This window comes from Lutjanus erythropterus, chromosome 5 (genome assembly GCF_056507025.1).
Source record: "Lutjanus erythropterus isolate fLutEry1 chromosome 5, fLutEry1.hap2, whole genome shotgun sequence".
Lineage (NCBI taxonomy): Eukaryota > Metazoa > Chordata > Actinopteri > Lutjaniformes > Lutjanidae > Lutjanus > Lutjanus erythropterus.
The window spans coordinates 39,624,302-39,642,997 of record NC_139321.1 but is presented as its reverse complement, the minus strand read 5'-3'; the positions used below and the strand labels follow the sequence as shown (position 1 = coordinate 39,642,997).

The 18,696-nt window shown below is 38.7% G+C and overlaps 1 protein-coding gene across 1 annotated transcript; it reads left to right on the top strand.

Moving 5' to 3' along the window:
* Positions 1 to 272: 272 nt before the first annotated feature.
* On the top strand, positions 273 to 2,886 carry nanos1 (nanos homolog 1). Its single transcript, XM_084719803.1, has one exon. It carries the CDS (start codon positions 597 to 599, stop codon positions 1,266 to 1,268), a length of 672 nt encoding a protein of 223 aa, XP_084575929.1. The 5' UTR covers positions 273 to 596; the 3' UTR covers positions 1,269 to 2,886.
* Positions 2,887 to 18,696: the final 15,810 nt, after the last annotated feature.

Sequence of the window (18,696 nt, the reverse complement as noted above, 5' to 3'; positions counted from 1 at the left end):
CAAAGGCCCTCTGCTCTCCTCTGCTCTCTTCTGCTCCTGCGTGGCGCGCAAGGGGTTAAGGTGTGTGCGAACACCCGAGTTGGCGTTGATGGTATTCACGCGCAATGATTAACGATATTGATTCACAAAACATGTGGAACTGTAACGTTTTACTGCCATGTGGGAACAAAGAGCCGAGCTGCCCACCTCTAATTGACTGAAATAATGTAATTAACTACAAAAAGGCGAAATGATTCCTCTGCGCACTTGCCCAAATCATTAACTACTTTCTTTAAATGAAAATGCCTGAATCCTCAAAGTCCAGAGTGATGATTGATGTCGACAAAGAAAACAAGTCTGTCTAAATGTGGCTTTGAAGAAAGGGAGCCTGCTTTCAACCTGATCACAAACTTGGTTTTGAAGGCAGAGCGCCCCGCCCTCCTGCTCCTTATAACCAGAAAGCCTGTTTGCAGGACGCTCAAACATAACAGGAACACTGGAGACCACATCGCTGTGCATGAACCATTCCTGGAGACGAACTCTGGCTACAAAGACTTTACGGATTACACTGGTTGTTTCGCCTTTTGACCGCAAGCAGACGACCAGCAGAAGTGGCCATGGATTTTCTCAATCACAACTATTTGAACGCGCGCAGCCCATATGACTACACGTTTAATTTCTGGAACGACTATCTCGGCCTCACGACGTTGGTGACGAAGAATAATAAGCTGAGCATGCCCCAGAACCCCAACTCCATCACCGAGTCCCTCAAGGCGACCCTGGGCTTGGACGATTCCCCGGCGTGTCCGTGCGTAATCGCGGGCGGCGTTGGAGAGAACGGGCACATGGACTGCTGCTGCCCGTCCGGGAGCCCCCCGCCGGCCTCCATCCTGGACCTAAAGGAGCGTTTCTCGATACTGAGCCCCTTCCAGAGCCAGCTCCAGCCGGAGCGAGAGGTGGGCTTCGGCGGGAGCTTCGCGGGGTTCGATCTGTTCGGAATGGAGAGGAAGATGCGCAAACCCGCGTCCAGGAGCAAGCAGGAGCCCAAAATCTGCGTCTTCTGCCGAAATAACGGCGCGCCCGAGGAGGTGTACGGCTCCCACGTCCTGAAGACCCCGGACGGGAGGGTGGTGTGCCCGATTCTGAGGGCTTATACCTGTCCCCTGTGCAGTGCCAACGGGGACAATGCCCACACGATAAAATACTGTCCACTGTCTAAAGACCAGCCATCCCAGCGACCATTAAAGGGAGGGAGGGCTGTGGGTGGTAAGAGGATGAAAATATTCTAAACAGACGTGACTATAAAGTAAATTGAATTGCACTGAACAATTTCCAGATGACTGTTTTGATTTAGCCTTTATCCCAGTTTCATAAACATATTGATTTTATCTTTGTTTCCTCTAAGATCTCTTATATTTTTATAGTTCTTTTATCCACATAGAATAATTTTATGCTTTATACATTGGATTTATTTTTCTTGCTAGTTTGTAGTCATTTGAGCGTGTGCATATAAATACATGTATCAATAATCACAAAGTGTGAATAAATTTAAAGAAAAAGTATTTTGGTCATGTAGGGAAACACACTGACATTGGCAAAAGGGGATGAATGTCATATTTCTACCAAGTATTTTTGTACGGTGAGCTAAGCTCACCAAGATTTTTCTTTTCTCGTCTTAGAAAACCAAAGTTATGTTTTGCCATTAAAGAAGCTCAAGAATGTGTCATTAATGAGTACTTGTGTGCGTCTGAGTGGAGGAGGAGGAGGAACTCTTTGATCCCATCTGCCTGCCTAAAAAACTCCACAACATATTTTCCAACTTGCTCCAAAAGTTGACATTCAATCTGCTAGGCAGGAAGAAAAAAAAAAGACAATGTGGCCTCTGTTTAGAGCTCATATTCTCCGGGGAACATTATAATCAATTGTTGCCAAGCCAAACCTCTTCTCCAATCCTATGTGATGAGATCTGACTTTACAAGCAGTCAGAAATGAGAGATGCTAGCCTTCATTTTTTTATGTTTACATTCCCAAATAAGGGCGACACACTGGATTTCTTTTCTCTGTCAGGTCTCTCTTTCTCTCTATGGTGTATTCTCTTTTTTTTTTTTTTTGGTTTGCCCTGACAATGTATCCACCAGAGAATCTGCTCTGCGATATCAAGTGGAGTGAGTCCCATTTACCTTCCACTCCGAGTGAGGGGTGAAGAAGCAAATGAATGTTAGCAAACAACATGTTATCCCATCGTTTCCTTTCTGAATAATCCAAAAAAAAGATGCAAAAATGTTGTGAATGTATGATTGAAAGTGTCACTTGCAGGACTGCACATTTCTGACAGTTTTGTTTACCAAAGGAATACAATTACATTGAAGAAAGAAGAGAGATTTGCTGTATTGTATATAAAGTTATGTTTATTCAGTATTTTAACATTACAAGTGACTTCAGAGGGCGCTACCTCAACAGGATTTTGTACTTACATGTAAAATGTCAACAGCAGTTTATTGATATAGTGCTGCCATTTATAATAAGGGTTTTGATAGTATTTTTGATCTTTGTATAACATAATTGTATTTTCATTTTGGTGCATTTAACATGATGGAAGTGAATTTCCAAGAAGCTATAAGCATTGCTCACCAAAAGGTGATTGTCTGTAAATAACGATTATACCCATACTTTTTAAAGTTTAGTTGTTCAATGTTACATTCTTGAGAGTGTGCAAGAGAGTGGATATTGAAAAAGGCTGACACAATTTGCCACTTTTAACAGAGGTTTTTTGATTAAATGAATAATAGAAAAAGAAACACTGTTGAACTTTGTTATTTATATTTTACCACAATTTCCTGTATGCTGCTGTGCAGAATAACAACATATGAATCCACTAGAGAAATAAAAACTTATCAAATGTTTGGATCTATGTGGTTCTTCAGTGGGTTTACTCAACATTTCACTGAGTGTATAAACTTTTTAAACAGAAAAGTTGTACAAGAGTCTAAAGTGACTTTTACTGACTGATTTAGTGATTTTCAGATTAAATCAAGCAGGAAAGTTGACTAAAATCGCATTTTCAGGAATGTTCCTGCCCTCCCTAATTGGCCTGCTCGCTGCAAACACACAGACTGTATGTGGATCATGTCAGTGTTGAGCCCTCACTCAAAAAGAAAAAAAACCCAGCACATTTAACACAGAAAGAAAATGTTCCTGTAACCTTGGCTTTTGGACAAACTGGAGCTGATCTGCTGCTCTCATATCTTAAAGATTTGTCTCCGAAGGACAAACACAGTGCCACGGTTGTTCGCGGTTGTTTAGGGAGGTCTGCCCACACAAGAATGTCTTGGCTTATGCCTCGCCATTCAAACGGATCATGTTTGCACTGAAGTGGATTGAATAGCTGGCCCTCCCGGCCTTCTCCGCCTGCCATCTGTGGAATGGCTGCTGCAGACATATTAAGGGACTCAAAACAGGCAGGAAGCTTTGCTGCTGCTTCTTGTTTTCTGGAAAAAGTCAGAGCTGTACACACTTGTGCAGCTGCGAGTACTTTTGACTCACTATAGTAACTTATAAACGTCCCAGCAATGAGGGAACAACAAATAGTGTAAAGCCATGATGAGTTCATGAATGACTTTACTGTCTCACCGGCAAAACAACCCCAGACGTTCATAATTGCTGCTGATGCTGAGCACACAGTACAAAAACACATCAAGACTGTACATACATTAGCCTGAGGCGTCCGGGTGGTGTCATCCACACCTTGGCTGTTCCTCCCTCCCTCTCTCTTTCCCTGCTCCCCCTCCTCTGTCTTCATGCATCTCTCCAGCTGAGGCTGCGGCATTAAAAATGGATGACTACTAAGTGCAACAGGGATTTATCTCTGTGAGAACAGTGGTGAAAAAGCCCGGCGGGCTAGCATTTCATGCAAACACAGTCAGCTAACAGGTCTTATTCCCTCTACGCCGCAGCTTCCATTAGCCACTCTGCAGACAGGGCCCATATAATCTATTTAGCTGCACCATTTATGAGATATGTATCTTTCATGATCATATAATATGTCTTAGCTGGCTGTTTTTTCTGCAATATACAATTTGAGTGCACAACAAATCTTTCTGCAGAGCTTGACGGGCAGAGCAATCAGAGGCAGAAAAGTTCTGCCATGTAAGTTCTTTTATAAAAATGTGAGATGAGTGGGGAAAATGTTTTAATTAAAGGGCTGTGTTATCGGTCAGGTGTTCACTCAGAGTAGTTATCACCAACAAAGAGGCGACACGATCCCCTCTGGCAGGTGATTAAGATTTAGCTAATGCTCTGCAGCATTAGTTAGCCTTTGCTGTTAATGTGATTCAGAGGATTCATTAATTCACACTACTCAATATCAAGGTTGCTACAGGGATTTTTCTTCCTGTTTAAAGGGACAGTTCAACCCCAAATTCAAAAATACATATTTCTCCTCGGGCCTGTAGTGCTGTTTATCCATCTAGATTGTTTCAGTGTGAGTTGCAGAGTTTTGGAGATATTGGCTTGAAGAGATGTCTGCACTCTCTTGAATATAATGAAACTAGATGGTACTCGGTTTGGTGCTCAAAGGACCAGAAAATACATTTGTAGATAGACCTTGTTATGAGCAGTTTCATGTACCTTCTTTCTGAAAATGAATCAAATACAACTACTTTCTTTACTACGTTCTCTGCTAGAAAGAAAGTCATTCCTGGATGATACTGCCAACAACAAGGTCTGTGGATCATCTTTAGTAACCAGGTCATGATTTCTAGAAAGAGGGACTAATGTTTAATTTTCAATTTGCAGTTTTCTGTTTTTTAGCACTTTGAGAACTACAAGCCAAATGCATTTAATGCCATTATACTGGAGAGAAGGCAGGCATTTCTATGTCTGATATCTCCAAAACTATCAGTTGTTCCCAACCTTTTCTTGTCTGATGTACCACTGTAGCACAATCAGATTGGCTCAGGTGTTCCTTCATCGTATCCTTTTGATAGATGGGAGATCTTCATGGTTTTGCTTGATAATATTTCACCGCTGAGAAAACACAGTGACTTGTGGCTGCACCTTTGAATCCAGTCAAGATAAAGTCATCCTGGTATTATCTATATTTATGCTGGGTCTCCTTTTTTTATTGTTTCCACAACATCAGACAAGTTGTATTTGTACTACCATCTGTAAATCATTTGGTGACAAGATTTTGATGCTTCAACCGCTTCATCTATTATTGTTTTTCTTTTTTGGTTGGCTTTTTTCTAAGTACATTTCTCACAATCTCTTTTTTTAGTAATATATATAATATATATGTTTTAGCTACTTTATTATGTAGATAGTGTTTTTTTTTTTTAAACTAGATTGTCCAAAACTGGGGTGGCAGCAGGGCTGGTAAGACATTTTTTAAGGTGACAGCTGCCACCCTTTGCCACCCCTCTAAATCCTCCCTCGTGTCAAACATACATCCCAAACTTGCCCGACAACACTGAATACTTGTTGTGGTCATACTTAAACATATTAAACATTGTGCAAAATATTGTCAATTAGCAGCTTCAGTACAAAATAATGTGTATCAGACTTCTGTCTTGAAAGAACATTGGTGGAACCCTGTTGCTAAGGGACCGCCAAAACCTTTGCAAATTCTTTGTAAGGCAGGGGATAATTCAGCCGTCTTCCTCATCAGCTTGGTGATATGTAGTGATGGAGCATTATTACACAGAGATGGAAACATCTGTAAAATTAAAATTAGTTTGAATCACCACATACTGTTTTGTTCACTTCTAAAATACACAAATGTAGATATAGTAATGAAGATATAAAGATAGTAGACTGACTGAATGTGGAAAAAATTGAGGTGTTTTTACGTTTAGGTTATTTTGCAATGGTTTCACTGGTCCAGCCCACTTGAGATCAAATGTGGCCATGACCTGAAGTGAGTTTGGTGGTTTAAGGCAGTGGTTCTCAAATCTCTTCATGTTAAGGACCCGTTTGACCACAGATCTCCATTTTCTGTTGTTTTGTCCCAGGGTCCCCTATCTGAAAAGATCTTGCTTTTAGGTATTTTATAACAGAAAGTATGCAGTGTTTTCTCTGTCATTTTAATATAGCTGTGGGCAGTAATTCTAGTTTTGTCTCGTATCTGTTGCTGTGCCAGTCTTGATTATGCTTAAAGTTGATGTTCTTTTGTTAAAAATCTTTTATTTATCCATTTATTTAAATGTATTTTTTCCATACTTCTATAGCATCTGGACTGCACTTAGTTTTGTTATAGATAACATTAAGGCTAAATTACAGTGTTTATACATATTGCAGTGGTGCTAATTTCCTTGCTGTGGTGGTGCAGCACTGCTAAATCAATACAGAGGAAAAAACAGTATATGAATCCTCCCTCGACCCCCGTTTTAGAACAACAGGTCTCGGGGGACTGAAGTCTCCAAGCGTAGAAAACAACCTTCAAGCAAAATGTTAACTTATTTCTTTTTCATAACATTGTTAGTTATGTAATTAATGTTGTGTAAATGAAACATAGAGATCATTATTATTTTAGGAAAGTTACAATTAATTTGCATAATGTGCAAAATAAAAGAAAATAGAGCACATGAGGAAGTCTGGGTTTGCTCTAATGTTTGGATATACAGTATATTATTAAATAATTGAGCTACATACCCCACAGTCCTTCCATGTACCACCTGGTTCTACAGTATATTATCAGAAGTCTCCCTGAGAGTCACTGCAGTAGATTACAGGACTTTTATTCTGAAGGTGATATCAGTGGTTCTCTTTTCCTGATCTTTTCTTGACCTCAGGTGTCAGATTTTAAATTTAGGGGTAATTTCTCACACTAAATGCCATAGAGTTTGCTGTATGCGTGCTTATAATATATTAAAATGCCATCCTAAGAATGACTAAATCAAACATTGGGCCATTTCAAAAGCATTCCTCTTTTTCATTGACCCATATAATAAAGTTAAAGGCAAATAATAATAATAAGTTAGAGATCTGTACAATTCATTTTATGCACCCATTAGTTCCCAGAAAACACTTATAATAATGATGCACGGTCCTGTTCATTGCTGCAGTAATCACAGCCTCTCTGCTGACTGCATGCTGCCAGGCTGGCCGCAGTTTTAAAATAATCTTGAATTAGATGCTTTCTAATGAAGCCTGCGGGAAAAAAATGCATCATACTACAGCAGTTCACACACCAGCTCTCTTAACGTCTGTGCGTGGTCTAATAGAGCTGAAATCTGTCTGCTTCCCCAGGCAGGACAAAGCAAATACTGAAATGGCTCCACTAAATGACCTAATGGTCAATTTGCATAACATCCTTCTTTTTCATTGACCCACATGACAACAGTGTGGAAGGCTGATAATAAGTTACAGATCGGCAGAATTCATTTATGGGTCCCATCATTTCCCAGAATACACTTGTAATGAGGATGCTCCTGTCGCCTAGCAACTCCTGGAGATAAAATTGGACAGCAGCTGAGCATGAAAGTCATTCCACGGAGTGATACCATCTTTAGCCCTCACATTAGAGGGCTTATTGGTGATTTGGTGCAGGTTTGATTTTAAAATTGGAAGAAAAAGCTTTTGAAAAGGATGTGTTTTCAGCACATCACTGCCCCCTGTGGCGATGAAAGGTATTACAAAAACATTTGAACCTGTTTTGTGACACTCCTATATTCAGTGTTATTCAAAGGCGCTCATGTGGAGGGAATCATAATGACGAGTATGGTGTTATTGAACTCTCTGTCAGCATCGCTGCGCTGACCGTTCGCCGGGCTCTGCGATAACAACTCTGTCTCTCTGAGGGCAGATCACAGCTTTGATGCTGTAATTGAAATTTCACAAAGGATTTATTTGAAACCAAAACTCGTTGCTGTTTAAGTGAGGCAGACAGGTTATTAAGTTTCTTTCACAGCATGATCAGCTTATTTCTCAGTGGCTGTTTCACTGCTGCAGATGTACTGTCAGTTGAAATAATCCTCCAAGCCACCGGTGCGTATCCAGAGACGATCTGTACTGCAAGAGCAACATCAGATAATCTCAGCATTTATTCAGTGAGTACTTTTTAGAGTGTGTTTTCTTAAAAAGTCATTGGAAACAAACACTCGGCTGTCTGGCTTCAGTCACAGCCCAGCTCTGGGCATTCTCAGCTTACCCGCTATTATTGGCACACTCTTCGACAGTCCATAAAAATAAAACAAGACAGCAGGGGACTTGTTTTCTGTTCATATCTGTGCCTCTTGGTATTTATATATAGTTTCAGGAATTCAATTTCCTCTAGACATGGTCTTCCAAACAATGGCGTCTTATGTGGATAACAACTTTCTGCAGGCTGTGATGATGAACCCAGCTGAAAGGAACAGGAAGGATGGAATTATTTATCATACTTTACTTATAGCGTTCTTATTTGAAGCGTTCTTTGTTTCATTGACCACACTGTAACATCCCAAACTGCAACAGAGTAGCAGTGTTTCCGCGTGCATTCATCTCGTTCCAGTGGTACGTATAAAATTCAAAACCGGTGTCTTGTTTCAAAATAATTTTCTATTTGAAAGAAAATAGTTCCTGTAAATTCTGAAGTAGTCCCAGTAGATTCTGCTGCAGAAAGAAAGTAGGTCCTACATGAAACTGCTCATAAAAAAGGTCTGTAGATTATTTTAAGTAACCGAGTCATGATTTTTGGAAAGAGGCATTCCCATTCAAATGTATATTTTTGGTGCTTTTGGCACCACAGGACTAGTGCCATCCAGTTCCATTATATTGGAGAGAAGGCAGACACATCTATGGATGATATCTTCAAAACTCTGCAAGTTACACCGTAACAGTATAGATGGATAAACAGCACTACAGGCCACCGGAAAAATATGTATTTTTGATTTGGGGATCAACTGTCCCTTATAAATATGTGACAGCAATTCATGTACATTGCAAGTTTTTGTCTTTTATGCACTACAAAAAAAAAAACAAAAAAAAAAACACAACCCTTTCCATGTGCAATTTTTACTTGCAACCAATTTGAAAATCTGATCATTTTTAGTGAGAAGAATCTGCCAGTTGAGTGAGATCATTTCGTCCTATGAATGTTTCAAGATATTGTTTCAGACCAAATGATGTCGTCTTGGACATTAACTTCATTATTATTGTTGTTATTATTCACTGATGGGGTTTATTAATCATCTTGTGTCATGCATTCTGTGCGTTCTGTATTCACCCCCCTTTTTTATTGCACTTTTACGAAGCATTGTCAAGTGGGTTTTATCCATGTGAAGATGTCATCTATGTGCTCTCATTTTATCTTTATGAGTGGGTTTTATTTGTCACCTTATTTTACATTAATTACTACATTCTATTCCTGTTTTTATGTTTATTCTGTGTCTTTTTAATGTGAACCACCGGTGTATGTAATTTCATTGTCGTAAAGCTCTGGGCTGCATTTCTTGTATGAAAGGTGCAATACAAATTAATTTTATTATTATTGTTATTACATCCCACAAAGCTCTCTACTGAATTGCAGGGTTTGGAAAGTTGCAGAAATTGTCAGATATAGCCCCCCCACACACACACACACACCAGTTCCAATATTTTAAATGTGTGGGATGAGGGCATTGTCACACAGTGTTTGATGATGAGGCAAGCATCAAGTCTGAAGCATACTAGACTCTTAAATCCACCTGATTTTTCAGTTTGCTTTCTTGTCAACTGCTTGCAGCTGAAAAAAGAGCTCAGAGACACCACAGAAAATAAAAAATAGGTACTAGATCTTTGAAAAAACTTTTTTGTCCATAAAATATGTATTATTTTGTGTTTTTTTCCCCTCGGAGTGATTTATCATGAGTACTGAAACTGAACTTGAAACATTTGCTCTCTGGTGTGGACGTTACAGACACATCACCAAACGTGCCCAGTTAACATTACAGTAACACTCTCTCTACACGGCTCTGGGAGCAGTAAAATGCTAAGCTAAACAGTCTAAAGCATGGCTGATTTTCACTTGAAAGGATTCCAACAGTGGGAGAACGTCCAATAAATGTTTAAAAACAATTGCTTATAGGGGGAAGCCTGTGGTGATACACAGGACACAGTTGTAAGCGGAGAGATACACCGTCCTCAGCTGCTCACACGACCCCATGCCAAGCAAATCAGCAGCAGTGTGGGTGTGCCAGGTGCAGTGGATGGACAGCAAAGATATAAAACACTAGAGGCAACATGTCATAATGATTTGCCATTTCTATCTATAAAGGGGAGACTGCTGATGATGATGACAACAGCCTTTATTCAGGTTCGAAAATATGGTCATATTTCTGCAAAAGAACTGAAGCTGCAGTTTGAAGCAGAAGTTTGTAGAAAACCAAGAACAGAAACTCAGAATTCATTTTGTGGTACTGTAGCTCTAATCTAGTGTTAAGTTATTGTAGTTGGACTTACTATGTGACTAGTTTTGACATATTTAAAGCTACTAAAAGGAACTTTTATATTGTGTTGACTGTGGAGGCCCGTGTCAAGGAGATTCTGACCCTGTGGCAGGCATTAAGAAATAGCCAATCATCTCGCTGATGTTCTTGTTTGCTTATGTACGACAAGTATTGGCATAAGTATTAAACTGACACTGTTTCATAACCAGTTCAAAACTCCTTGTGGTAGCTTTAAGTACTTTGAACTGATAATATATTGTTCAGTTTCAATTCCAAATTTGCCTTGGAGTTGAAAAAAACTGTTCTGACTGTCATTTTGAGTTCAAGCACCATTTGGCACAGGTACTATTTTAAATTGTTTTAGCCATGACATCGGAAAAAACATAAGCAATACCCAACTCTGTTTATCATCTGGTGTGTATGCTGGACAGCACCACTAGTGTAATATGTTGTTATTTGCTCACTGCTGAAGCTCAGGACTGTCACTGAACCATCCAAGTATAATATTATCAGACCAATAGGTTCTCTGGGAAGTTTGTATAGTGATGGTTGGATGTCTGAACATGTAAATGTGCTGCAGCTGCTACCAAATGACCCACATACACACACACACACACACACACACACACACGCACGCACGCACGCACGCACACACACACACACACACACACACACACACACACACACACAGAGGCTTAAATGGCAACTAATCTAATAATGGTTGAGATGGGATTAAGTTTTAAGTCACATATAATGATACGTTTACAAGATGTTGTATATCTGCACAGCAAGTGCTGGAATGCAAAGTACATTTGCTCAAGTTGTACAAGTTTTAGGTACTTTAGAATACTTCTACTCCACTACATGTCAGAGGGAAATATTGCACTTTAAATATTGCACTCCACTACATTTACTTGACAGCTTTAGTTGCTGTACAAATTACATTTTTTGCACATATGAAGAGTAGAGCAAAAGTACTGCTGAAACCATTAATTGATTAGTTTATCGACAGAAAATTAATGTGCAACTATCTACAAAAACATTTCATGGTTCCAGCTTCTCAAAATTACATTTTTAAGAAAAAATTTTAAGGTTTGGGCTATTGATCAGACCAAAGTGTTCTGGGTGATTTAAAGGCCATTTTTCACTATTTTCCCATAGAGTTTTTACAAACAAGGCAATCAATGTGGCTCAGGAGGTAGAGCAGGTCATCCGTTAATTGGCAGATTGGCGGTCCCCTGCTGCTCCACCACATGTCGAAGTGTCCCTGGACAAGGTGCTGAGCCCCAAATTGCCTCCGATGGCTGTTCCATCAGTGGGTGAATGTGTGTGTGATTGTGTGAGCGAGTGGCTGAATGTGACATAGTTGTAAAAGTTTTTAGAGTGGTCGATAGTTTAGAAAAGTGCTAAATGCAACTCCAGTCCATTTAGTGTCCAGTGTGTCAGATATACAGGGGTTTAATGACAGAACGTGGCAGAAATGGAATAATAATATTTATAAGTATGTTTCCATTTGTGTCGTATCACCTGAAAATAAGAATCTTTGTGTTTTTGTTACCACAGAATGAGCTGTACATCAGCAGAGGGTGAAGGTCCCCTGCAATGAGGACATCATGTTGCATCACCATGTTGCTACAGTGACCAAGAACGGACAAAGCAAATACTGGATCTAGAAAGTGTTTTTCATGTTTTGCACAAGCCAGGGATGGGTTTATATCAAAGCCACTTGGTGCATCTCTTTCAGCTGCCAAGGCCTCTGTCATAGTCCTGAGGTTCACAGAGTCTGCTCAGTTACAGAAACTGGCCAGGCACGCAGGTGTCCACACGTATACAACCTCTGATGATGAAATTTACATCGCATGGACCCCAGCAAACCGTTGTGCACTTGCGGATGCGGAAAGCATAATAACAGCTTTTTGTCCCTGCTCCCTTTCCTCAACAGGCTCTTGCCTTTTGGCAGGCTGCCATTGTAAATAAGAATTTGTTTGAATGAATTGCCTGGTTAAATAGAGGTAAAATAAAAGGAAAATAAAACAGATACCGCTGAGAAGGAGAACAGGCTGTTCCCACACAGCCTTTGGAAGGGAAGAGTGAGATTAGGTGTTTGCAATCTGCATGCTCACTATTAAATATCACTACACACTGGTCATTTAATGGAGAAAATGATCAGCAAATTAACCCATGATTAAAATAATCATTAGCTGCAGTCCTGTACAAAATAGTTTAAAAATTGCTCCACTTCAACCAACTGCAACAATAACGCACGAGTCATAAAAATATAATGATAACAGAAGATTTTTTTCTGCATTTATTACATTTAATACTTTAAAACTATAGATGAATCCGTTGACCACATTGTGTGCTGTGCCATCTAGCGGCACCAGCATTACTTTAGAATTAATTCGCAAGACTGTCATGAGATTTTTTGTAGCTTTGGTTTAAAATATTCACTCTTGTGAGATCTCGCAGGTCTGGGGTCCCCTGTAGATGCCTTGTCTGGATAATTGGATCAATGACATTATTAAACAGTGGCCCTCAATAACTGGTGCCAGGATGAAGATATTGATATTACATACATAGTAGTTAAACACTGGTTGTGACTACAGCCAGAAACGGATAATGGAGAAAAGAAAAAATGGACCACTTCCACTACATTTAAGTGATGAGTGCTATGTGAGATATATTAAAATATAAATATGAATTCACATTTTTCATCAGGTATTTAAGATTTTCAGTCTCTGTTCTCAGACAGCAGCTTTGTGTATTTTGCATTGTATTTTTTTCCAAAGTTGAAATTTGACACGACTGTTGGAGCAGATGAACTTCACAGCTTCTTCCCAACTTCCTAGACATTGTTGTCAAAAGTAATGTCTCATACAAAGTACATGTAAGAGTAGAAATTGTAAACTTCTTATGACAGCTCACATTCATGCGCTCTCATACTGTAGGGAGACGTCACTGTAGCAACAGCAGCTTGTAAATTTCCAAAACTTCGCCAGATTCGTCTATAGCTACAAAGAACTTTCATATTTTGTTGATATTTGAGGCCTCTGTGGATGAAAGCAGTAAAGTTTCCACCTCCATTACCACAAAATATAAATGCAAAAATAAAATGATCTGAATAAAACTCCCCTCACTGGCTAACATACAACTCACTGTAACTTTGCCCTGGAAAATGTAAACACAGGCTTATTTCATCAGGCCTAGTGGCAGGCATTCATAATCACAGAAATAGCCACAATTCTCACAGATGGTTCTGTTAACTTATGTAGGTCATATAGAGGCATCACTATTAAACTGAGACAGTTTCTTCCGATTAAAAATCCTACATATGATACTTAAATATGTTTACTTAGGAACATTTTCAAAGCAAAACTTTATCTTGTAATTGTTTAATAAAATACAATTGTAATACAACAGGTTATTTTTATTTGTGAAGTATAATTTTACTGAAGTAAAGGATCTGAATCTTCCTCCAATGCTGCTGCACTGCAGCTCTGCAGAGCTTGATGGGAAAAGACAAAGTTCTGCTATTCATCACACCTCCAGTGAGTTTTGTTTAATAAAAAATGTAGAGATTATTGGGAAAAAATATTTTAATTAAAGGGCAGCGTTATCAGTCAGGTGTTGAGCAGTTATCACAGAGAACGAGGCAACAGGATCCCCTCTGGCAGGTGATAAAGACTAAGCTAAAGCTCTGCAGCAGTAGTTAGTCATCGCTGTTAAATTGACTTAGAGAATTCATTAACTCACACATCATGGCTGTTATGGAATATTGGAAGATGAACTTTTCAGCCTTATAGTCACGGCTGTGATATTCTGAATTTCGCCTTTTAGTGACCCCAGGTGTCGGTTTAAGATTTAAGGAACAAAACTCCATCTTTCTCACACTATCAGCCCACTGCATTAACTGCTTGCGGCCTCATAGTGTACTACCACTGCTACACTAAAACGGCCCATTTTCACAGCGTGCTGCCTTTTCGTTGACCCATGTGATAACAATGTTGAAAGCAGATAATAAGTTACAGATCTGGAGAATTCATTTATTGGCCCCATCATTTCCCAGAATACACTTGCAATGAGGATGTTCCTGTCGCCTAGCAACTCCTGGAGATAAAATTGGACAGCAGCCAAGCATGAAAGTCATTCCATAGAGCGAGGTAAAGAGGATACCATCTTTAGCCCTCACATTACGGCCCACTGCTGATTTGAAGCTATTTATCTGCAGTAAATCTTGAAAATAAGTTCATCTGCATGTAAATATTATTTAGAGATTGATTTAAAAAAAGATGACAGATATGGACATTATGTTGCAGTGCTGGAAAAAGGCCCAAAGTGTAAAAGATGGATTACTTCTGTTATATGAACTGACTGAACTGAGCACAAGGTGTGAGTTCAGCTTCAGTTCAGAGCATTAGTGCTATCATCTATTTTTTTAGGCTGAGCTCTATAGCATCCAGAAACAGTCGTATGTAAGACTTTCAGATTATGTATTAACTAATACTGTCTAGATAATTATTTCCAAACTATAAAGATAATCAAAATAGGGAAGCTGCAATAACAAAATTAGCCCTTTTTATCTTATTGATCTATCACATAGGTGAGGTTTACTGCATTAAACATGCTCTCTGTTACTCTGGCTGTCTCTACAGCACTGTGGCATAGGTAAACTACACTTTAATGACACCTAAACTCAGAACAGAAGCTAACAATATACTGCGGTGGACAGGGTCAGCAGAAAAATGTGTTTGAGCCACCTGAAAAGGCTCACCTAAAACATTTATATAATTTAAAGGGTACACTATATTTAGAATGTTTTCACCACTTTAGCTTGACATCAAACAGCATTTTTTCAACAGGAAAGTGCTGTTATAAAAGCCAGATATCACTGTCTCTCCAAACCAACCAGACTCCATTTGCAAAACGGCTAATTTTATCTTGCAGAACAAGGGCGGTGCAAATGTTACACTGCCTCAATCTGTTAGTTAGTTTGTGTTATTGTGTGAATTCTGTCTTTGAAAAGGTCAGTTTGGATTCACTAAAGTCATACAATAACATATGTAAACTAACTCATTCAGGCAGCAGTAGACCTGTAACTCCTCTGTTCTGCAAGGTAAAATGACTGATTTTGCCAATTGTCTGGTTGAGTGAGTTAGAGAAATATTTAGCTTGTAAACTGGTGCTTTCCTCTTGGAAAAAGTAAGGTAAAGCAGTGAAAATATTCTAACTATAGCATACACTTAAACTGATATTAATTATTACTTCTTTTTTTTTTTACCTGGGCCTAATGACTGCTGCTCAGCATCCGTTCTGACGCCCCTCCCTGCTTCTCTAAACTGGGGGCATGTCGACCACCATCTACAATAAGTATAACTTTAGGGAAGATAAACTGTGCCCTGATAAATTATATACGAACTGAAAACTGAAGACCGATTTTTAGTCAGTCAGTCAGTATAAATACTTAATCTGGTTGAGTAAAATCAAACCCTGCCCCCATAACTGTACAAATTAAAACAAATTATGTTGGTCAAACAGCTTTAGTAGTTCATTCACACTGGACAAGTGACAACATTAATAAGTATACTTAAATATTTATTGAATTTATTAATCTGTTTGTTTGTTTGTCTGTCTGTTTGACAGGGACAGTTAGCTGTACTAGAGTTAGCTTTATACTAATTTAGTCCATGAACAGATTATCATCTCTGCAAGAAAAGAAAAGAAAAAATACTGTAGCATAGAAACACATTTACAAGACAAGACAGTACATATTCACCATATAACTATACAACAACAACAACAAGATTTCACAACATTAAGTGTTCACTTTTGGTTTGATTTTATCCAAGATTTCATCTTGAATGGGTAAAGCTGTAGCACAGCAAAATAAATAAAACATTTTCAGTGTGTTGCTGATGGTCATTATTGTCTGAAAATGTAATGCACAAAGAAATAGACAACAAGCAACTGACAGCTGCAGATATTTGGCTTACATTACAGGGAGGAATCAGACAGGAATTTACACAAGCAAATATTATATTCTGTCTTGACAACATATAAGGTTTATTTATTTGCAAAGTGGGACTGACTGCATCATATCTTTTTAGTACAAAACATGTTTGTATAATAGTTGGTATACTGTACACATTTGTATATAGTGTGGAAGTATAGCACATAGTGTATATGACTAAACTGGAACTGAAAAAAAGACACTTTCATGATTGTTTTCAGAATATCGAGGTTGGTGACTTCCCAGAATAACTGCAGCAAACATCAGCCTGAGCACCGTCTAATCAGCCAGAATAACTGAAAACACCTGTGACGGTTTATGAGACAGTTTCAGAAGGTTGTAAATCACCGCCAGGCGCATAACACCAGTAAATTTGTTTTCAAGCACTCACTATTTCATGCACCACAATTTGTTTTCATTCATACTTAATTCGAGTAGACACAATGTTCATTAAAAATGGCCCAGGGTTGTTTTTTTGTGATCGTGTTGCTACATTGATCACCGTCCAAGTGGTAAATTGATCTGTTTTCTATCTTTTCTTATTTAATAATGCAGTGGATTAAAACTGCCAGAGGGCGGTCTTTTCCACTCACTTGAGATTGTTTCTGGGTGAAAATGCTACGATAGGTTTCAGGGAAACTTACAAGATTTATTTCTCTGTAGGTGGGAGCAATCAATAGCAGCTGTTAACTGAACGCTATCCTGCAATAATGGCTGCTTTATTTACATTATATAAATTGTGGCTCCCTAAAGCTTGGAAGTAGAACTTTGCAGTGCAGCGCCACCAAAGTATCATGATACATGAAACCACAGATGACACTGTTGTGAGTCACTGACCAAGTTTTTGGTGCCTTTACGGGAATAAGAGAAACAGTTGCAACATTTTTTGATGGATGATGGCTGGATGTTGCATTTTGAAACATGCTTTTAATATTTTTAGTAAACTCAGTAAGCTTAGTAAGTCCTTCTGGATCTTTGTGGTGATCATTTGACAGGTTGTCTTAGGATACTTTTTATTAAAAAGAAACAAAAACAAAAAAAATAATAATTTGCTTCTTCTTCACAGTCAGCCCACTTCATATTCCACGTCCAGATTTCCAGACTGACTGATGGAAAAATATCAAGAGACAAAGGCATCTGTGTATTTTATTATGAAAAGGTCCAAACCCTCAGGTGTACAAGGAAGTAAACAGAGAAAAGCCCAGTGTCATCTTGTGTGCAGATGTTTCATTTGTAGCAGCTAACTAACAAAACCAGATAATGATGCTACAATAGCTGCTTTCCCTCACCGATATCAGTGACATTCTATGATTTACACCTACAGGGGCAAGTGTAGGCTGACAATTTAGTTGCTACTGAGGGTTATGTTGCAACTTATCCACATGGTGCAACTGCTTTCACTTTAGCGATGCATAAATCACAACTTTGTAATAAATAATCAGGCTAAGTTTGAACTTCCACACTGACACAGTTGGTGCAACAGGCTGCAACAGTTGTTTGTTTCATTCTGCAGCTCCATGGTTTTGCCTGTTAAAGGCCAATATCTACTCTGTAAATGAACAAATGCAGTCAGGAAATATTTGCCGAAGCCCCCACCTGCTGGAGAACCAAAAGTTAATCTCACCACTGGGCACCAAAATGACCAGAGTGGCCCTGATGCTAATAAATGTTTCTAACTAATCCAGGTCGTTCTGTGTGGACAGCAACTAATGGTTATACTTAACTGTCTAATCTTATTTTTATTTTTATTTTCTATTTAACACTTTTAATTGTATTGAAATGTCTTTTCCCATTGCCTTTTCCCTTAACATTTTGTCTTGATGCCTTGCATATTCTATGTAAAGCACTTTGAATAGCCTTGTTGAAATGTGCTATACAAACAAACATGCCTTGCCTTGCCTTAATACCATATTCTAAATTACATGAACAAAAAATTTATATCAAATACAATTAATAAAAAAACATCAACCAAACATTTAGTTTTCTCTGCCCTGTTTTTGTGTTTATAATGTCAACAACAACAACTTGTGTACAAAATTTTCTCCATCTTTCTGAGTTGTTGTCTTAGGAGGCGTTCTTGTCAGTTTTCCATGTCAGGAGTTCATGAATGCAGAATTCTTCTATCATGTGAATGGCTCATTTCATTCATGAAATATGGTCTCAATCACAAATTTTACATCATGCTGTAGGGTTTAAAATGCCTTATTTTAGATGGAAATTTGTATGTAAAATGACCAACACGTTGCAACCAGTATAGGTCTTCACCGGGCGCGTGACTAAGGTTGTAAACTTACAGCGAGGACAAAT